This window comes from Thunnus maccoyii, chromosome 6 (assembly GCF_910596095.1).
Source record: "Thunnus maccoyii chromosome 6, fThuMac1.1, whole genome shotgun sequence".
Classification (NCBI taxonomy): domain Eukaryota; kingdom Metazoa; phylum Chordata; class Actinopteri; order Scombriformes; family Scombridae; genus Thunnus; species Thunnus maccoyii.
The window spans coordinates 6,161,744-6,184,479 of NC_056538.1; the positions used below are offsets into that span (position 1 = coordinate 6,161,744).

At 39.4% G+C, this 22,736-nt stretch overlaps 1 protein-coding gene across 1 annotated transcript; it reads right to left on the reverse strand.

The window, feature by feature from the left end:
• Positions 1-4,891: 4,891 nt before the first annotated feature.
• Positions 4,892-21,499, reverse strand: alp3 (alkaline phosphatase 3). The gene is made up of 11 exons (XM_042414443.1): positions 21,424-21,499; positions 18,880-18,996; positions 18,440-18,555; positions 17,137-17,311; positions 14,704-14,876; positions 14,457-14,597; positions 13,131-13,200; positions 11,336-11,470; positions 9,608-9,799; positions 6,903-7,019; positions 4,892-5,955 (listed from the first exon to the last, which is right to left on the reverse strand). The coding sequence occupies exons 1-11, from the start codon at positions 21,497-21,499 to the stop codon at positions 5,639-5,641; spliced, it is 1,629 nt and encodes a 542-aa protein (XP_042270377.1). The 3' UTR covers positions 4,892-5,638.
• Positions 21,500-22,736: the final 1,237 nt, after the last annotated feature.

The following is a 22,736-nucleotide window of genomic DNA, read 5'->3' on the forward strand; positions in this document are numbered from 1 at the left end:
CTTACATGCCAGCCATCATGGGGAGAAGGGAGGGGTCTTGTGGTGAACGCACAGGAGGACCAAGTTGTCAACTAAGGATTGCATTTCTCCTCGTGTATATATCAACTGACATAATGACAAATGAGGAACGTACTGCATATTTCAACAGGTCTAAAAAGGAAAACATGCAGAGTTGATGACAGCCTGGAGCAGGTTACAGTGCTGAGAAATAATAACGAGGGGAAAAAAAAACTACTTGTGCGGAAGGTGAGACATCAATTCATTTTTTTCCCCTGTCGGGAACAATCAAATAGTCCGAGGGAGAAAAGGTCGTGTTGGACCCTTTAAATGCCCCTGGGCTTTATACACGGTGTTGTGCAACTATGCAGTAATGTGACCATCCAATTATGGCAGCAAATCACATGTGAAGAAAGTGACATTTTTCACACGCAGTCAGACACGTTTCAGGACATCAGAACCCCATTTTATGTACTCCCACGCTGTGTAGTGGCCTAGCTGCAGGCTCATTACGACCTCAAAGTCCATGCGACCAAATACAGTCAATGTTTCTAAAAATAAGGTTGACATTCTCTGTTCATGCATGTTCAATCAAAGTAACCCATTATAGCAAAACACATCCGAAGAGGGCGAGAATAAAAAAGAGGAATAAAGGCCTATTGTGGCCTATTTGTAAGCGACCCACTCTTGTCTCCAGGCAGGTCGGCGCTGAAGCATCTTCATTCTCCCTCCGTCTCTCTTAACGCCCACCAGGACTCTAAACATAGACCTGCAGAGCTGCTGACCCAAGCGGCCGCTCCTCTACTGCTCCTATTATCTGTTGCCGGAGAGCAGATCCGGGGTCCTTTTAATTCATCCCCAACAGAATGATGCAACAGCCTCTGAATGAGTGCTTGGCAATATTTTAAGATACTATGAACCATATTATTTATCAGTGTAAGGGTATACTCGTGTTTTTTTTTTTTAACTGAATCTACTCCTGAGCGCCAGTGGAGTGAAATGTGTGGCACTATTAAAAGGAGAGAGAAAATGAGAGCATTTAGGACCAAATGTTCCCTCTGAGCGTTTCTGGGAGACACATGCTAGCGTATTACATTGACCTCAGTGGTTTGAAAGTCGGAATATTTCCCTAAATTGTCAACAGAAATGTAGTTACGATTGGTGGAAATTCGGTGATGAAGGATGGCTGTTAGATGCAGAAATGTATATTTCAGCACTTGTTACATCAGAGGAAAAGGAACGACATGTTTCTCGGTCCCTTCACCACAGTGATACAACCTGATATGTAGTCAGTGTGATGCCGAAAGATCCCAATGGGGAATTAGATTGGACGCTCCCGTAGCAGAAAGCTGAGTTAAATTACATGTCCGTGTGTGCGTAAATGCGCACGATGGAGACAGAGAAGGACAAAAATAAAGTGAGAATGAAAAGCCATTGGTGCCACAGGTGTTTTTCTGTTGTGACTGCATATTTCAGTGCAATCCTTGGAACATTAGGGATCTAAAATTACGAGCTTTAATCTCTCTGAAAGTGAACAAAAATACAATAAACTGGGCGAATATCTGCACAGTGTGTCACTTTGCTCATCACATATCCACCACGTGGGAACAAATACATTAGTCACAGTTATTTTTATTCATGTAGGAGTGTAACATGTTCTGTGGTTTTACAGGTTACAGCGCTGAAGACTAATCTTCTGTGATTCCTTTCCTCCTGCAGTGCGCACTCAACTCTCATTTCATAACACATCAAAGTTGCGGCAAATCCAGAGCTTATGTAGCAGGATCAGCCCTGTTCATGCCACACGGCACTTTATCCGGTGCTCTAGCGCCACCGAACGGAGGGCTGTGGGACAGGCGGCTGCGGGAGCCACAGGAGTGCGGAAAGCCTGTTGCGCAGCACTTCAGTATGTGACTGCAGAGCTGAGACCACACGGCTGTGTTGGCAACACATGAGATGCCATTATCAGGACCTCAGGGCATAACAAGTTTAGGATGCATTACTGAAACCCACCATGTCTCCTGTTCTAGGAAAGCTGTAAAACAGAGGCTTTAAATGACAAAAAGAAACTACGCCTTTATTGAAAAAAACAATAGTAATAATAACTAGTATGTACAGTTCACTACTTGTAATGTATTTGAAAGCATATAAAAATGGCTGCGGTGTGTTGTGTTTTGTATATAAATAAGTATATAAATAAGTATATCCAGTAATATTAGAACAACTGTGAGATCACATACACATTCTCATTTTCCTGCTTTGCAGAAATTATATACATAAGCATGTAAAAATACATGACCATATATGGATAAATCCTGTGCTATACATCAGTCTGACATATATATTAAAATAGTAAAATATAAGATGATATAGGGCTCCATTCCTGTTATTTATAGTACTGTACTTTTTAAAAGTTATAGTAGATGTTTAGATTCGTATCCATAATGCAACACAATCAGGGTGATGTCTGATTGGTCACAAATTTATTCTGCAGCATGACAATGAGCCCAAACATCCAGCCAGAGTCATAAAGAACTATCTTCAGTGACATGAAGAACAAAGAGTCCTGCAACAAATGGTTTTGCCCCCACAGAGGCCTGATCTCAATATCATGGAGTCAGTCTGGGATTAACATGAAGAGACAGAAGCAGCTGAGACGCCTGAATCCACAGAAGAACTGTGGCAACTTCTCCAAGATGCAGGAACAACCAACCTGCCAAGTACCTGAATAACTGGGTGCAGATGTACCGAGGAGAACTGCTGCTGTTTTAAAGGCAAAGCTGCTCACAGCAAATATTGATTTAATTTAGGTTTTTTTTGTTTACTCAACTTTGTATTAATTAATTGATAGATAAAAAACTATTCATGGCATTATTCTTGAAAGTATCCTCAATTTACTTTAAGTGCCTAAAACTTTTGCACAGTACTGTATATTCTGGAAAAATGAGAGACATTTACAAATAATTGTTTAAATAGCAAGAAAAAAAAAACAGCAAGAGGTCTAGTCACTGAGCCTGGAGGCAGAGGATAAATGTCCAATTCCCTGACTGCAGTGTCTGCAGAAGAGAAACCTTCTAGTTTAAGAGAAATCAGACTGTTTAACTCCAGCCGAAGAACAAACCCCTCACCCAGCAGACCCAGACTGACCAAAATACAGATGAACTCAGATAATCCTCTGAGCTAAGCCATAAACAGGACAACTGTGTCTTGGTTTCTTGGAGGAAAATTTAATGAAGGAAAACAGGATGAGATGGTGTTGGAGAGGTGCCTGACTGAGCAGAGACACAGTAGAGACGAACAGAACAGCACATGCTTTGACCCAGACCAACTCAAACGCCATCTCCAGATGAAAGAGAAGATGTAAAAGGAAATATAGATGAATAAAGGGCCATTCCAAGAACCCACATTTCAATTTAATTTTAATATTGTAAAACAGTTTTAGTTTGGTTGTAACAGCAAGATTGATCTTTTTAGTTTTATTTTGTTTTCATTAACTATAACCTTGCCCCACATCCTCTCACACCACTCATTCCTCAGACCCTGTCATTTGAATTGCAGTTTTAAAGAGGTTTGAGTTTTCCAAAACTTAAAGATCCATTCCAGATATATAAAATATACTCTGTTTTGAATAATAATTTGTGTCTGATATGGTTTTTCCATTAAAAAAAAGTTCAAGAGTGGCTTTGAGTAGCAGACAGGGTTGTTAGTTTTTTATTGAATTTTATTTTCATTAACTATAATATTGCCCAACATACTCTCACACCACCCAGCCCCTCTCTGATTTCTTGTCAGTTTAGTTGTAGTTTTAAAAAGGTTTGAGTTTCCAAAGCTTTTAACCACATCTCATGGCATTTGTCAGTTGCTCACATGTCATAGATAATGTTTAGTTGCTTTGGAATGTTGGTCACACTATAACATCTAGTGAAGAAGGCCATGAGATACGTTTGAAAGCTTCAAAATCAAGGCAATTGGACTTTGTTTTCTATAGTTTTGCCTCATGATGTGTGCTTTACCCAATCCATAAAAAGAACATGTATACCATGTGTTAAGATCAGCATGTTGGTATGCCATATACTGTATGATGTCAACTGACAGTACTGTATGAAGTTTTGGGGGAAAAAATACTCTTAAAATCATAACTGGACAACATACTGCATTTCCAAATGTAGGAACGAGATCATCTGATGAAAAAGACCTTGTGCCAAAAAGAGTCACTCTTCCTCATCTCCACCTCCTTCTAGCCCATAAATATAACACTAAAGAGATAACACTTGTTCTTGCATCTCCTCTCAAGCTGTTGAGCGTCTCTCCACCATATGATCTATAAATGAGTCTTGACTGAGTACGTGTAAAAGATGAGAGCAGGCCCATCATCTGAAACAAAAATGATGGCCTCCGGCCAGTCTAAATGAGTACAAGGAGAGTCAAAATCAGGTTTAATAAACTCCAAACCCCAACAGATGTCCAAAATAATTACCACAATCTGTCACCCAAAGATAAAAATAGTTGATCTTTAAATATTTTGCATTATTAATGGACTGCTGTAGTAACGTCATCAAACCCAGCCGCCCCGAACCTCAATTAGCACTGCGGATATTGGACGGCCAGATCAAAGGACTAAGGAGTCATTTTTATACTCATCCACTCATCTTGTACCACAGCTTAGTAAAATTATAGTTATTACAAACTAAATCTCATTGACTGAGAAAACTTCTGCATCATGAGTTGTTTTATCAAATATAAAAAGGTATTTAATCACACAGATATGGTCTGACATATGCTGTATTTGAAAATATACATATATGAGTATATTTTAAAGTAGAGCCAAAGGAAACTCATATGTAGGCACTCTAGAATGAACATATTTATTTTACAATATTAGTGACAACAGAGATGAATCTTTAAATAGGTTCATATTTCAAATCATAAATATAAACATGGCTTAAAGGAATAGTTTGATATTTTGGGGAAATATGCTTATTCACTTTAAGACTGATACCACTCTAATGAGCCAAAGCTAGAGCCAACAGGTGATTAGCTTAGCTTAACATTAAGACTTGAAGCAGGGAGAACAGGCTAGTCTGGCTCTCTCAAAAGTTTTAAAAAAAAAAATCACAGGGAGTTACTTCTTGTTTGGCAACCTCCATTACTGTGAGGTAACCAGGCAACCCATGGAAACCCCTTGTAATAATAATTAGCATATTTCCCAAAATGCTAAACTATTACTTCAAACGTCCTGGGATGAGAATTCCATGAAATAAACCAACTCAATCTAAGGACTACTTTATTGGTATGACACAGGGATTCAATAAACTGTCGAAGTAAAAACAAGATGAATTTACATTCACTTAGGTTAATTGCTTCATTTGGAGCCCATTTTCCTTCATCATGTTGTAAGACTTTCATTTTCAGACTTGTTTCTGCTTTAATGAGACCAATAAACTACTACTAACAACCTACTTCTCTGTCTTAACCAGATGTTCTGCTAGTGACAAGGTAACCAAAGTTCAAGAAGCACAGTTGCACACATCCACCCAGCTGAAGTGTCCTTGAGTCACTGGAATCTCTGCCCAATCCTCCTCCTATGACCCTGACCTCTGACCTCCCTGATGTCGCAAGTGGAGTGAGATCAACAGGGTTCTTACATCAGAACTATATGTGCCAGCAGAGCACTGAGGAGGCTACTGAGCAACACTGCTGAGCCATGGACTCCCCCGGCCCCATTCCTATCGCTGGTCACGGTGGTGTGACCCAAATCTGGCGTAGTTTGCCCCTGGCAGTGCCTCAGGTCTGCACCCACGCATGCAGCATAACCCATGGCATGGGCGACGTAGCTCTGCTCATTAACGCCCTGGAAGAGGTGGGCCATGGGTCCGCGGGCAAGCACCGCCACATCCTCTCCACTGTGGGTGGCTGACTCTGTGGGCACCGCAGAAAGCTGGACGTAGTCTTTAGTTTCTGGAAAAGAGGTAGACATACATACATTTTGTACATTCACAGTACATTACAATTGCATGCAACAGTTTGACTGCTATAATCCCTATTTTTATATTAACAATGGATCAAATTAATGTATGTGAAAGCAGTTGCTCATAGTGATGAACCCATAGAGAATTATCAGTCGACTCCGGAGTTCTCTTTAGCTCTATGGAGTGTTTTAGTCTCTTTCAGCTCATTGTTTTGTTTTTTCGAGCCGCAACTTTACTGTTTTGGTTCGCTCTCATTGTTCAACATTGGACTTAAATTTGTCAGGTGGCCAGAAACAAAACTCTAAAGTAATGCTATTGTTGCGCCGTGTCTGCTGGATGTGTAAATAAGCCACTGTTTGCTAACAAGTTATCAGCTTAAAAGGTGATATGTCATTGTTGCTGCCCCCAAGTGTCCAAAAAAATCAATTACTACAGCTTTAAATGGAGCGTGACTAACATATTTATTGCTAATGCTAATGAGCTGAAATTTTAATTATCCATGTGGGGTTGAGGATGAAGAGGAGCAGTTTAAACACATACTGCTTACAGTTTATATTTATTACTTGAACAGCAGCCCTCCCATCTATTGATCTTTGTTTATTTACTTATTATCTATGGATTTCAGTCATATTATTTTAACTGAATTGTCATTTTCTTTCCTGGTTTATATAGACAGAGATGCAAATCAAATTTAAAAAATGTCAGAGAAAGAGAGAGCACATGTGATTGTATTATAAGGAAAGGTTATACTGTATTAAACACAGAAGGGTAAAATGTAAAGGTCATTCTCAATGCATGTTTTCAGCTTTTCTGTTCTTAAACACATTCAAAATAAAGTAAAGAAAGAAGCTGAGGCATGGCTGTTTAAGGACTGTTGTAACTGGTCGGGGAGTTTGCTGATAAAACTAAGAAAACCAAGCACTCAGCGTGTCTTACTGGTGTTGACATTGCGGATGTCAGGACGCTTGCCATTGATGATTTTGTGTCCAGGTCCATTTCCGTACATGAGCGTGGTGTAAGGCAGCATGTCTGTAGCCCACAGTGGAGATTTACCTGGAAAATACAGAAAAACCATCTACATTATCTTTGATTTATCTTCCTCGTTTTTCTTTTTCTCCTCTCTGCCTCAAAGTGCTAAACACTTGCACACATGAATACACACACATACACATACACACACACACACACACACACACACACACACACACACACACAGAAGGGGTCTGCATCCCCAGGGTGCTGCAGGAGGTCTAGAGCTTGTTGTGTATCTCACTGTTTCTCTCCAGATGAGCCATTAGCCTGGCGAGTCTCTCCGTTGATGAAGAGCTCAGAGTTTCACAAGCACATTAATCACTGCTGCAGCGCTGGGAGGAGGAGGAGGAGGAGGAGGAAGAGGAAGAGGAGGAGGAGGGTAAAATAAGGATAGGACAGGAAGGAGAGAGTAGATGGGGTGGGAAGAGCATGACATAACACAAGTGCTCAATCAATAAAGGCTTCTGAAGGAGGATGATGATATATTTGTGGGGGAATCTTAAAATGTGATTATTTCCATGCCAAAAAATAAGAAATATGACCATGTTTCACAGGACTGTATTGTGGATGGAGTGGAAAAGCCTTTGAAATATCAGAGATACTGAAACTCTAACAATAAGCAGCTCCCAGTGGAAAAGTGGCCCACCTCACTATAGAATTGGTTTGCAGAAAAGCTTTTTTTTCCCTTTTCATTTTAGTTTTGGTTTATGATTTTTTTTCCTCTGCCTCAATACACCTCAATACAATAGAGGCATATACTTTTTGTGCTTGGAAATATGAACTATAATGATACTGCAGCTATTGCGCACATTTTCCATTTTCCAAAGCAGGATAAAACTGTTTTTGGACCCCCAGTGTTTGAGCAATCATTGTTGAAGCCTCAGGACTCTGGGTGGGCATTTCCCATGGCAGCAGCTGACTGACATGTGACAGTCAGCATTGCAAGGAGACATGCTGTCCACTACTATAGTGCGCTAATGAAAAACTTACCCCTGTGAAGCCTTCAAATATTAATATTGATTGATTGATACAAGTCATTTTCCCTGCTTTTTTTCAACAAGCCCACATAGTTAAGTGCCATTAACATTCTAAGACATCTGTACCTTAACATCCAACATTTGAGAGGACTTATTGTGGTGTAAAGTTTGTATTCCACTTGGAAATTCGAAGCTAGTTATCGTTAGCTTCCACTAACTGGCTAACTAGAGTGGAAGCTAGTTAGCTTAACTTGACAACAATGTTACTTATTTCAACACCTGAAATAACACCAGAAACAGTTTCCCCATTACTCTGGAAAACCTCACTGTGAGTAGTTTTCAGACAGGTATCTCAAAACCTACATATCTACATACATACCATCTGAGTGAAGTTACTCATTGTGGGAAAGTGATGAATTAAATGGATGCTAAGATGGAGAAATGAATTTACCAAAACATTATTTAGCAATTACATAATTATAGCATATGCTCTGGCCTAAATTATAAACCATGAACACAACAAGCTGATATTTGATAGTAGTTCAAGCAACACAGGCAAACCAGTAAATCCAAAAGCAATGGCCTTAGTTTTCTCTAAATGAAGGGAAAGCTTATTATGAGAGATCCAAACAGCAATACTCTCCACCTCAGTACTCAGCATATTTCACAGTGAAATTTTATCTTTATGTTAACAAAACAGCATCATCTACATAAAAAACATGTGCAGGCAGATTTTAAATCAGAAACATATAATAAAAAGAATAATGGCCCTGAGACTTTCCCCTGAGGGACCCCACAAGTTAGAGCATTCCATTAACATCCACCTCTCTAAATTTTCCTGTAAGATAGGGTTGAACCCATGATAATATCTTCTGTCTATTTGTATGTGGTCGATTCATCACAGGTTTAAAGGATAGAGAGCAGTGATGGAGAGGAGACAGAGAGTTGAAGGAATAGAGGGATAGAGTAAGTGAGGTTGATAGAGACACACTCCAAAGGGAGATTAATGAAAGACTGAAAGACTGATAGATAGAGGAAAACTTAGAGAGAATAATGTAAGAGAGAAAGGCATTGGTGTTGATGGTCAGAGACAAGTAGAAGGAAGAGAGACAAGGAGAGAGTGAGGGACTGAAGTAGAAAGGCAAAGGAGAGAAAGGCTGCCAGCTATATGTGTTTACCTGGTCTGTAATTGCGGGGGAGAGAAAGCAGAGGAAATGTCAAGCTGCTGGTGGCAGAGGTGCACTGAAGCTGAGAGGAAGCAGGTAGTGCTCAGAGAGGCATCACACACACACACACACACACACACACACACACACACACACACACACTCACAGCAAATACAAAATGCCACCTTAGGTGTCTATGTCATTGGGTATAAACACACTTGTGGGGGGGTGGAGGGAGTGGCGCAAAAGCTTGAGTTAAGAAAGGTGGAAGATTTCTCCTCTGCCAAAAGAGAAACTCTCTTGTCATATGGAAAAAGTGACTGAGCAAATTAACCCTAACCATAAGCTTTGTACAGTACCAAATCAAGTCAATACAATAAAAAAATGATAAGGCAAAGTCCCTGCATTTACAGTTTAACAGAATTTTAATGGAAGAGTTGAATACAGAAAGTCAGTTTATAATTACCCAGAATGCTCTGCCCTCGAAATGGGTATCCATTGAAGGTAAAAGGGTGGGAGTGGTCAGCCATCACTACAGTGAGAGTTTCCTCCTCTTTGGTGAGTTCAAGGCCCTTGGCAATGGCATAGTCGAAAGCTACAGCCTCATGAAGCGCCATGTACGCCCGGCCATTGTGGTGAGCTTGGTCAATACGGCCACCTGACCGCAGAAGGAATGAGGGTTAAAGAGGAAAGATGATGAGGTAATGACTCCAGGTACTTTTTGATAGTTAAAGTGCTGATTCTTTTCCTCATAAGTTCGTTTAAACTGCCGTCCAATTTTCTCGCTCTCTTTATTTGATAATGCAGACTCTTTTTCAAGGAGTTAAAACATTCATAAAGATGACAGAACACATCATCCTTGTGATTCATGTGTGGTTCATGTATGTGATGCACAGTAAAAGGAGCAGAGCTGTGAGATGTGGACTTCATTCAGACATAAGTCACAACAATGAAATGGCTCAAACTTGTCTTAAATGACTTGAGACTTGATTTTTGGTATTTGTATTTGGTATTACTTGGTATTTGTCTGGGATGATTTTGGACTTGACTCTGACTTTTCTCAAATGATTTGACACTTAACTTAGACTTATCTATCTCAGATGATTTGACTTGAATGACTTGATACTTGAGTCGAACTTGCCTCTACGATGACTTCAGACTTGCTCAAAATACTTAAAAACAACTTTTAGAGGTAATATCTACTTTACAGAGCATTCAGAAAACAGCCCAGAAAGTGCATTAAATCATTGCAGGGGATAATGAATTGAAATTTTAATGAGCTATCCAGTATATATATGTATATACACAGTAAATGTGATATGCATTTACATTGTTAGAGGTGAGCACACAACGTATTTCATATAGAAGCAAGTCTGAAATAAAATAAGTGGAATAAAACATAACACACTTTCTCCAGCAGTGAATCAAAGTTGACTTTTAGAGCACCCTTCTTGCAGGGAGATCAAGCTCTTCTTTTTTTTTAACTTAAGCCCATTTCTACTGCTCCCGTCCCCTCCACTAGCCATATTGGAAAGCGAAGTAGACTCCGGTTTAATAAGTTGAGGTCTCGGTGAGCTGTCAGTGATTGGGTACACCATATGCCTGCTTCTATTAATATATTTGCCTGTTATTTTAAAGTCATTGTGAAGACACTCAGTAGCACCATGGAGTTCCCAGGCGGAGGCAGGGTGCCTCAGATTAAAGGAGAGATGGATGAGGAGGCCGTTGAGGCAGCCGTGTGGAACAGAAACACGTCAGCCAGCCACACTCCGCTAGCACACACTGCGGCAAACTCATTGAGCTGTATGCAGAATCAATGTCAAGTCACTGGATCCACTGCAGGTACACACTGTTCTCTAACACGATGTATTCTCGAGGTTGTCGCTACAGCGGATACCATGAGGATCGCCTCAAACTAACTATAATATCAGTGCTGAAGTTGCTGTCATATAAATGCAAATACATATCGGTACTTTAGCAAACAACATCAAATATCGTAATGTCATTGTTCAATTGCCGCCAGGACTGCCTTTTTGACTATTACAGGATCAATGATTCAATTGATCCACCTGGACCAAACATGCATTTTCCTATTTTTAGCCTTCACCTCTCCAGGGATTTCACTATCCAACCTTTGATTGACAGATTAAGTGATGGGGAGTGTGTGGAAGGGGGATGAAGCTCTTGTCCTCACCCTCCACTAGCAGGAAGAAGCCTTTAGGGTTTTTCTGGAGGATGCGGATGGCCTTTTCTGTGGTCTCGACGATGGATGGGTCCATGCTTGGGTCCCTCTCTGTTTCGAAGCGCAGATCACCAGGTTCAAACAGAGCTGAGGGAAAAGAGAAGAAAACCAAATTAAACCATGCAACAGTTTTGTGTAAAAATACAGTATGTTCAGCCTACAGCGGGGCCACAGCAGAGGAATCCTATCCTCCTCCTCCCTCTATTTTCAGCTCACAGGAAGTGAATAATCACAATGTACGGGCAGAACCCAAAGTCTCCTTAGCAGCAAAGTGAGCACAAAGCCTAGAAAAAGCATAATGGCTCAATATCCTCATATATCAATATCTCCATATCTCCTCCACACCAGCACACAGCACAAAGAAGACACTGTGATCACTGACATCATGCTTCCAGGGTACTGAAGTGCTTCAAACATCATTGAATTCAATAGTTACAGATGGTGACAAATTAGTGGAAAAATCAACAATAAGTCTAAAATTATTGTTCCACAATCCAGAACAGCTTCAATGCTTTTCCAAAAGATATTCCCTCATTTGGTGTTTTGATAGAGTATCTTCGTTATATATCTCATATCTCATTTATTTAGGTTTTTCCTTTCATTTATCACCTGTCTGTTATCCCCTACTGCCACTTTTAGCTGCTGAACTCCAAAGTTTCCTATTGCAGCCTTAACTTTTGGAATTAAGGATTGACCTATGACACGTAATCAAATGTGATGGAGATGGAGGAAACTAAAATGACTCTCTGGGCAGCATATGAGCTTCTACTACCATCATTTCAGCTGAGTTTAGAAATTTATTTGTTACAGATATCAGACAATATCTGGAGTGGACCCCGGGTGAGGTCATAGTTTGTAAAAACAAGAAAAACACAGGTGTTATTAAGATAATTATATACCAGCTCCAGGGTTCTGCTGTCATGCTAGCTCACTGATGTGGCTCATAGGGGCACTTGAATAGAATAGAGCCATATTAATGTTATTAGTTACACCTGTGCTTTTTCTGCTATGAAAAGGTCAAAATGTCCTGAAAAACAGTCTATAGTGAACACGGTGGAGGCAAAGAGTGGCAGAGGAAATGCCTTGAACAGCAGGACACTTTGGAAAGTATTGTCATACTTATAGCACTGTTTTTGGTGGTCAGTTTATCTGGTTGAGAGTTGTTTCACAAAGAAAAGTGAAAGAAATAGCACGACATTTTGGGTAATACACTTATTCAATTTATGCCCAAAGTTAGATGGGAAGTTGGTTTGTCCATTTGATGTATGTTTGATATATGCAATTATCATTGCATTGTATTAATGATACAATGAACACATTATTTAAAATTAGAAATGGATACTGCTCAAAAGTGAATTTAGAGACTTCATATGTTAAGGGTTACAGCCTACACAACTCACTATAATATACTATAAATATAATAATCATAATAATATGAAAATCACAGCTGAACATTGATATCACCATTTCTGGTTATAGTAAACAAAGCTGACCAAAGATTAGATAAAAGCATCACATGTTTTTGCACCTTGAAAACATAATGTAGGTCAGATACAGTAGTTTCCAGTAAAGATGAGTCGTGTATTCAGGACTCGCATCAGTCATACAAGATGAAATGAGTAAGCTGATCAGTGAACCAAGGACACTACAGGCCTATTGATGTTGTGTTCCTGATGGGAACGCTTTGCCTTCACGTACTGCTCTGCTGAATAGCATGAGAGGGAAAATGGAAGTATAAAAAACTCACCCATGAGGTAGTCTGTGTTTTCAGGGTCAACAGTGTCGAAATCAGTTTTATTCCACACGTAGTGGGCTACCTGTGTGACACACAGGACATCAACATTCACACACGGAGTGGGAGGAAGATAGTAAAAGTCTTTGTGCTTGTTGTGAGTCACTGAAAGAGCTTTTCTTTGCTGCATGAGTCACTTTCTGTTGTATAGTCCTTTCTCACCTGCCTGTGTGTTTGTTTACAAGCTGGGAATTGAAGTGCAGCATTTTTAAAAACCCATATTGTGTTGTTGTCAAATTATGCACTGATATCAAAATTAGAGACAAAATTACATAGATAAGTTTACACTATATGAATAATTGCCACTGTTTTAAGGTTATGGTAAATTTTATCTCTGCCTAAAATGTCTAATGTCTGTCACATCGCTATCTGGATGGGACCAAAGTGAGCAGAAAGGTGAAAAGTTCAAACACTAGATGGCAGCAGAAGTAGAGCTCTTACACTGTGTGTAGTTACTCTTTGAAGGAGTAAAGAGCCTGACATTTAAAAGGAGGTGCCCAACTGTCAGCAGCTGAAATGTGCAGTTTTACTGAGCAGTTTAACCCAGCGTGAGATCATCGTATATAATTTTACCATCTGTAATCGTTAAAGAATAAAGAACTTTCTAAGGTCAGGCTGCCTTTAACAGAAAAACCAAAGCAGAATTCCAAGTACTCTACTTTCATATATTGAAAGTATTGGGAAGACCTGAAGGAAGAGGCCTATGAGGGGAAGAGGGCCAAGTATGAGGACCTGGTTTGCAGGTGCTGAGGCAAGGATGGTGGGTGTAGTGTGTCCCTATTGAGATGGACTGCAGACGCTTTGCTGACCAGTCTTTCTACAAGGCCCTCAAGCTCCTTGGCATCACAGGGCTACACAGTAAAAAAGCCATCAAAAACACTACCAAGGCTGCAGAGAGGGCATGAGGATGGCCATGAATCAAGAGGGATCCGTGGCCACTTGGACACAAGCTAGGGCCTGATCAACCCCGACTGGGTTGCCTGAGCGAGGTTGTATGATTGTTGAAAGACCAGAAACACCCAATGACCCCAGGTTTCGTCACTGATGATAAGGGAGAGGCTCGATAAAGTCCTCATATTTCTCATATGATCGTTGTTTGTTTTCCGTTATATTAGTCACCATTACATTAAAAAGCACCTGCTCTTGGTTGAATTCTGATTTCACACTTGGCTGCCTTCCGTTATTTGCAGGCTTCTTTTCACCTGAGACTCCTTCATGAAGCTATTGCTATGAATAAGACAGCTGTCTTGCTCACTGTGTCTAGTTAAACAGAAGTGTTACCTTTCCCACTTTCATGCTCTGCCATTCTTTGATGAGGTTGCGTCCGTCTTGTCTTTTGCCCCTGGAGGCAAAGTCCTTGGGGTATTCTGGGTCCTTGGTGCCCTTAGGGGTCATATACTTTCTACCACCACCAATGATCACCTGGAAACACACACATAGACACAAACACACATTTACATGCAATTTAATAGAATATCATTCAAAAAGCATTAAACATTAGAACAATATGAGCGATGGAGAACCTTACATCTATGTCTGTGTTATTGAGGAGCTGAGAGGAGATGTCGGTGCAGCCGTCTTTCTTGGCGGCAGCGGGCATGTCAGCGTCACTGTACCACTTCCTGCTGGCACTGTGGGCATAGGTGGTTGCTGGGGTGGCATGTTGCACCCGTGTGGTTGTGACAATGCCGACAGACTTGCCTGAAAGATATACAGTTTCCATGCTTAATGCACAGAAGATGTAATGTAAGCTTACATGTACAGAATATCAGCTCTGCTCTGTGTTTGAGTAAGTTTTGCTCTGAAATGTATGTTTTTAAAGCTAAAACTCTGAGCAGCTGGCCAGGAGATGATTAAGCTATTAATCAACAACTTTCTCAACCCCCTGTAGACACTGTAAATGATGATTATGTTGTGCTTTGAGGTAGTAAATATACTTATTGTCCTTTTAATCACCTTGATGCCCTAAAATTCCTTTTTAAGACCAGCGAAAATTTCCCTATGATTGTCTCATTTTCCTGCAAACATACAGCATGTATTATGTATGTCATATTTTGGTGGCTGCAACATTGCATCACATTAAAATTCTATTTCAAATAATACATATCTGGTAACCGAGAATCAATGATAAAGACATGTGAGTTTGAACAATGCCTGACAATGAATAAAGGACTCACTGGTGTGTCATCAGTGCAGGTGAAGAGCTTAAATCACTGGTTTGCAACCTTTTTGACTTGTGGTCCTTTATAGCAATGCTTACTGGCAACCTTCACGGGTTGCATTGAGCTGTGAGCAGTTCAACAAAGGAGTGAAATTTCATTTTAATAGTTTTTAGTTTCCAAAGAAGTAAACTCTTAATTTATTCATAATAAAAAAAAAAAATTTAAGAAAAGTCAGGTCAGAACAAATAAACATATTTTTGTGAAGCAGAAATGTTTTTCTTCTTCTTTCAAATCTAATTATTAATTTTACAAAACCTCTTATCCTGCGATCTCTCAGGGGGTCCACAGGTTAGGAACAAATTGTGTATAAAATGTTCCTTTATAGCAAAATAAAAGGTGTATGTAAACTCTTTTCAAAACTTCTTCTAAAATGAGGTTTCAAGGAAACAAATAAGGTTCTCCTCTGGTTAAAGACGAAAAAACCTAATTGTGAGTGCCAGCCTCCAGTGCTGTACTGGGGTCAGGGCCATGACACTCTGTGTATTATGAGATATTTATGGCTGTTGATAACACGGGAACATGATAAAAGTCAAGGTGCTTCCCTGTGCAGCACATTATTCTGCAGTGTAACCTGTGGCCGCAGGCTGCTGTTTCTCTGGGCTCCCCGGTGGCCCAGTAATACCACTCTGACAGGGCACTGCGGCTCACAGCAGAGCGCTCAGCTGTAAAATCGGGTTTTGCTGGGGCTGTATAAGACCTGAGGGATTTTCTTTTGTCAGAAGCCAGAACTAAAGTGTGACACAGCAGGGCTGTGTCAGGTATCTGCCTTCTCCTCAACAAAGAGACACAAAATCCAATTTGTTGTTTCAAACACAGCACCGTCTAAAGACACCCTGCATTATATTTCCTTCAGCATTGCCAGTCATGCCAGTATAAACTATATTTTTTCATGAGTTTGTTTACATTTGCAGAAAATCTCCACTTTTGTTAGTGTAACAGATGTTGCATTAGTTCATCCTTTTCACTGGATTTTATAAGTTTGGCATTTAGCATAATGGACCCACTGGTCAAACAATGAATTAATGGATTAGTTTTCTCCCTGGAGTCTGAGTAAAATATTGATCACAGTGACTGTGCTTCAGCAGCCCAGACTCACCTTTAAATCATTCATTTAAACTGAAAGCAACCATTTATTTCAACCTCCCCTGTTAGGCTTTCACAAGCAGTATATAAACAATTCACACTCTATAATGTAGTTGTAAGAAGATGTGAGGGCATTTATTTGTGCTCATCAATGTATTTGTTAACATCTATAAAGCCTCCTGTGAAGCATCTGTAACTTCAAAGCAGCTGACATGTCAGTTAATGTGTAAGTGGTAAAAGTAGTAGTAGTTGAAGTGGAAGAACTGAAGACAGTTCAAGTGTGGGCACTCCGAGCAGTAGAAATAGTAGTGTAACATCCAAACCGCCTGTGGAGTAATGAAAATCTGTTCAAGTTAGTTATTATATAATGAGTGAAAGCAGTTGAAGTGTCAGAGAAAGTGTAAGTAAATCTCCTGTTGCTTTGTTGAAGTGCTGAAGCCTACAGTGATGTATGATGTCACACACACAGTTTTTAAAGATTCCAAACAACACAGTATGTCCTGAAAATGTGAAAAAGGTCTGAAAAGACAAAAGAACATAAAACATAAACTGAAATTATGTTTTTTTTGTTTCTTTAAGCTTTCATGAAGAAATGAATAACATTTATAATGCATGTATTTACTCTACTCTATTACACTGTCCTGTGCTGGTCTTACCAGCATCTTTGGCCCACTTCAGGATGGATGTGACCTCATTGCCCTTCTGAGTCTTGCAGGCACCGTTGCGAGCAGCTGCACTGACTCCAACGGTGTTCAGGTTGGTTTTCACTCCACACAGATACGCAGTAGCTGTGGCTGCACTGTCTGGAATCTGGAAGTCCACACTGTAGGTCTGCACAATACACACACACACACACACACACACACACACACACACACAGAAAGAACCTTTAATAAAATATACTGTTAGACAAAATAAACTTTAATGACCACTGTGTGGAAAAAATGGTCTTCTTGCAGAGGAAAATAAATGATACCAGACATGAAAAATAGGATATAATAAGAAAACAGCAAATGAGGCATTAAGCGTAACATAAGCAACAATTACAGCACTGCAATCTATCAAGTAAATGGAACCATAACAATGAACAGTAAATTAATCTTTTAAATATCGACTTATTTTTTTCTTTCTGTCTGTAGCACTTCTTCTCTATGACTTAATTTCTTCTCCTTAAATGATCATTTATTTCACCATAAGGTTTTCATTGTGTGTTTTGTCTTTGTAAAAAATTTGACAATTTCTTACTGAAAAGCTGCAATAAAAACTGAAATACATTTAAAGTATGTAATTCACTTTACGTATATATAGTGTATAACATAAAAATGTAAAAGGAATTATGAAAATATACAGAAGGGGAATAAAAACATCAAGACACATGTATAATGTAACAGAAGAGTGAAATTTGATTAATATTTTCAAATATCCATCATATCTGCATTATGCCCTGCAAAGGTTTTCAGGCTGGCCAACAGACTGCATGATAGAAAGGTTCAAATGCCTTCTTTTTATGGTTTTGTTTATTATTTATCCCCATAAATAATTGCCCTAGAAACAACACCATACCTAAAACATAGATGCTGCACTCTGCCTTTAAAAAACTTTATTTATTTACTTACAATTACAGCAAATAATAAATGAATGCACCATTTGTGCATTCATTTGCCACCTGGCACTCTAAAGATATGTTGTACAAATTGCAAACCCCTCTGAGACAAAAGTGTAATTTCTGGCTATGTAAATAAAATTGCCTCAACTGTATGAATAGTAATAATAGTAGCTGGAACAGCAAATATGCAGTAGGTTCTTTTCTTGGATTATTGTAATGGATGAATGCAGGAAACAGCCAGGCATTTACATATTTGTGTTTGTACATTTGGGCAAGCATGTGTACATCTGTCCATTTGAGTCTGTATGTGTGTTTGTTTGTGTGTGTTTGTTTGATTGTGTGTGTGTGTGTACCTTAGCCAAGCCCACATTGGGGAAGGTGTCCATGGTCATCACTGTCTCCTCTCCTGTCTTGTTCTGCAGCTGTCCCTTGAGGATACGAGCTGCTGTGTAGGTTGTGATTCCCATACCTAATGCACACACACATACATTTTCTATTCATCCTTGGTACAGTCATAACCTACTCTGTTATAATTGAAATGTCTCTCTGTATTATTTTTCTGCTGTAAAGATCAAAGTCTTTATTTCTTGTTCATTCGCTGTACACAGCCACATCTTGTTTTCTCTGTCTGTTTGTTTTGGTGAAACTGAGACAGGAAACGGAGGAGACAAGTGCCAAAATTATTCTAAAAAGTGGGTCAGACAGTAATTCCTGATTCTGCTCATCTTACCAACTCAGCGAGGCAAGACTGTACAGTGTTATTACTGTGAGGAAATGACCATGTGTAACCTACCATCTCCAAGGAAAAACAGGATGTTCTTGGCCACATTGGTGTTCAGCTTCCTGTCCAATGCTGTTTGTAAAGTCTTCCGAGCCTGTGACCTCCAGAACTCCGGGTTCTCCTCCTCAACTGTAGGTAAACACACAGATCAGACAGAAATATTTGGAATGTTGATATAAATTAAAGTATTGGTTATGAAATGTCAGATCAGTCGAAACCTACTTTGGGGAAAAGTGTATCTGCACTGTGGGTTTTACAACATAATAGGCAACAAAAAAAGGAACTGCAGTACAAAAGCTACAGATTAAAGCACAACATGTGATTTTTGGGAATCACAGCTCACACTACAGGTGTAACTTTGCACTTTGAACAAACTTCTACTGAATACTGACAGATAAAGAGCCGTTCTGTGCATCCTGCAGAGATCAATGACAGCAGAATTAAAAACCGGGCAGATTGCTCTTTGTTGAGGCCTTAGGGACTTGAATGTGTGTGGTAGTATGTTTGTTTGTAGCAACAGCTGTCACACCTCACTCCCATGCTCTCTTATCTACTACAGTACATCTTTCTGCACTGTTAACAGGCACAATAGATAAAGTAATCCACCAATACACAGTAAATATTGATAGCAGCCAGTTGTACAACACCACGAGTGCTGAGTGTGCTGATTTGACAAGTTTGGAAGCCCCTTATAAAACCAATGGGTAAGAAAGTGCGCAGAGAAAGTAAATGATTGTGAAGAATGAAAGGAAAGGTGGAAGCTGAGGAATCATTAAGAAGAAAAGGGGAGACTGGAATGAGGGCAGAAACAGAGCACAAAGCGAGAGGAGAAAGCAAGTCTCAAATGGCAGATGATTAAGTTTCACAAGAACACGCAGAAAACTGAAAGAAGTCTGACTCCGAGGTAAAAAGGTGAGGATCAAGTTCAACATTTTGAACAACATTTGTCGTGAATGAAAAACACCAAGGTTTGTGTGAAAGCAAGAGAGGGAAGGGATCAAGAAAAGGCTTAATTTTAAAGGAAATCTACGTGTGCTCACTGCTGAATTTTTGCAGTTGAAATCTTTGAAATGGTAGATGGACTGCACTTATAGAGCACCTTATATATTTCTACCTTAACAGACAAAGCACTTTACAATGAGCCTCTCAATCACCTGTTCACACTCACACACCATGCAAGGCACTGGTCTGTCCATTGGAAGCAACCAAGGGTTCAGTGTCTTGCTAGACGACACTTCGACATGACTGAACTTCCAACTCTGTGATCAATGACCCGCTCCACCTCTTGAGCCACAGCCATCCAATACTGACAGAGTTGGTATTGTAGTGGCGGATGAAATACAAATACTGAAAGAAGTTGAAATAGCAGTTCACATAGAAGTGCAGAAAGTTGAAGTGTCAGCTGAAGTGCAAGCACTGAAAACAGTTGGACTATATTGTGTATGAACAGTGGAAGTTATTGGATAGAAGGGTTGTTCAAAAGTGAAAATCCAAGACCTTAGAGGGTTTGAAGTGTGAGTCAAGGCGTAAAACAAGGGGTCATCAGTAGTCCAACTGTAGATGCCTACAGCGTAGGTTTATAGTTTATGGTTGAAAGTTGGATTTCACCCGTTAATATCACCTCAATGCAAGATGCATGTATTGCCCCTGATAAGGCCATATCGTACTTTATAATCCCCACAGTTACTGTGTTTACATTCTTTCATTTACTTAGTGTATCAGAGTGATGGAGAGCTCCAGACACACTTATAGAACTGGAGTTATATCCAGGTAACTAATAATATTTAGTTTTGTCTCATTACTGAAAAAGAGACCGTCACTGTGCGATTGCGGTGAACATAAGGTCTGCAGTGTAACAGCTTAGCTAGATGTGTATGACTGGCAATAAGACTAGTCTTTTTTAAACTTCCTTAATGTTGTCTTCACTGTCAACAATTTTCAACACCATCTGAAACCTGTAGTAAAAACATAAGAAGCCAATCACAGTTCTATTTCTACAAAGCCACCGTAGGTACAACATAACCCTTTAACACGGAAGTACAGTATATCCATCTTAAGCTATGAAAGGTGTGGAACTGTCAATTAAAGAGAGAGATGAAAGCAGTTGAAATGTCAGTTGAAGTGGAAGCTCTGAAGACAGTTCATGTGTGAACTGTAAGCAGTTGAAATGGATTTAAGTGTAAGATCTGAAAGTAGCTGAACTGTCTGTTGAGAATAATCAGTGTCAGTTAATAAGTGACAAGTGAAAGAAGTTGAAGTGCCAGTTTAAGTGTAAGTGATGAAAGCACTTGAAATTTGTAAGAAAAAGGGATGAAGAGGAGGGGTTGAAGATGAGATGAAAAGGTTCAAATGGAAGTGTAGTATCAAAAGCAGCAAGAAAAAGTTATTTAAACGTTTATTATAAAAAGTTTGAAAGATATCCCAAATTTAAATAGAAACACAGATCCTAAACGAGTTGACCATTTTGAAGTTTGAATAAAGAAAGTATAAGGATGTTGGAACCTCCCAAAAAAAAAGTATCCAGAGGAAGAAGTGGAAGAACTGGTCTTCTCTTACCTTTGGCATTAGATGATCCACACACCACCAGCAGAAAGAGCACCAAGATAGACACTCTTGTCAACTCCATGGCCATGTTCAGGCTGGAGACCTGCTCCTCTAAACTTCCTTGTCTAAAATAATGCTTGTCTCCAACCACACCAGCTGCCAATCATCTTTAACAGCATGTCATAAATGTATAATGACCTTTAGGCCTTTGGCAAATTTATAATCTCTGACCAATGATTCTGCTGTGATTGGGTTGGAGCCAAAAATAGGTAAAAAAAAAAAAAAAAAAAAAAAAAAGATTAAGAAATGCACACATAGCTATATATGACAATTCTCTGTATTGAAATGTAAAGTTTCTGTTTCAGTTTGTAACTGTTTATCAAATAAAAGTGTATTTGATAAACAGTTTAAAAATATCTACGGAATTAATTATTGACAGCAGTTAAAGCTTTAATGGCGTCATTTAATGATAGCATTTATTTATTTATTTATTTATTTATGATGCTGTGCTAAAGATCAAGGGAACAGCAGTGAATGTACCAAACAGCTATGGAAGGACTGAGTGTGTGTGTGTGTGATATCTAATTATCAGTGGACGGTATCTGACAGATAATGCAGCAGGGGATACAGTTATGTAAGGGAGAGAGACAGAGTCCACTGGGACCGAGCTGAATGGTACAAACACTGAGCCATCTATTTTCCAATGAATACATTAGCAAAAGAAGAATATTTGTATTGCCCATCGTGTTCTGTTTGATTGCTTGTCCAAAATTTCCCTGTCACTGACAATGATTGAGGAGGTAGCATAGCAACTGATGGAAAAGTGTTTTTTACGTCTTATTCAACAGGTACCATGCGTCACAGCAATAATGGAACATTTATCAGCGCTAATTTGATCACCTAATGTTCCCAATGAGTTCACTGATTAGCCTTGCAAATGTGGACGGACCATTGATGATGACTGTGGTAATTTGTTGATATGAAAAAATAGATTACACACCATGAAGTAGTTGGAAATTATGCTTTTTTTTTCTTACCACTGTAAATGCATGCGGCATATGGACAGGGGTTTTATATAATGTATGTGGGCATCAGTTAGGTGAAACCCTCATTCATATTAAAAAAGGAAGGGAAAGAATGTTGAAGACATAAAAAGACAAGTGTTCAATTCAGTTCAATTTAACCCTCAACTGGAGTCAAAGTTGTTGCAATAAATATTGTTTTTTCTCAAGTTTTTCTCTAAAAAGTTTTCAGTAGATACCTGAGATGTGTATCTTGGGTGTATGTGTTTCACGTCATAGTGGGTAATGTTGTGATTTCCTGTT

Excerpts from the sequence above, each read along its gene's own strand:
- alp3 (XM_042414443.1), bottom strand. The coding sequence starts at position 21,499 with ATGGCCATGGAGTTGACAAGAGTGTCTATCTTGGTGCTCTTTCTGCTG. Across the intron at positions 17,312-18,439 it reads CCAATGTGGGCTTGGCTAAG|ACCTACAGTGTGGACTTCCA; the intron begins GTACACACACAC and ends TGTATTGTGCAG. Across the intron at positions 14,598-14,703 it reads TCAATAACACAGACATAGAT|GTGATCATTGGTGGTGGTAG; the intron begins GTAAGGTTCTCC and ends GTGTGTTTCCAG.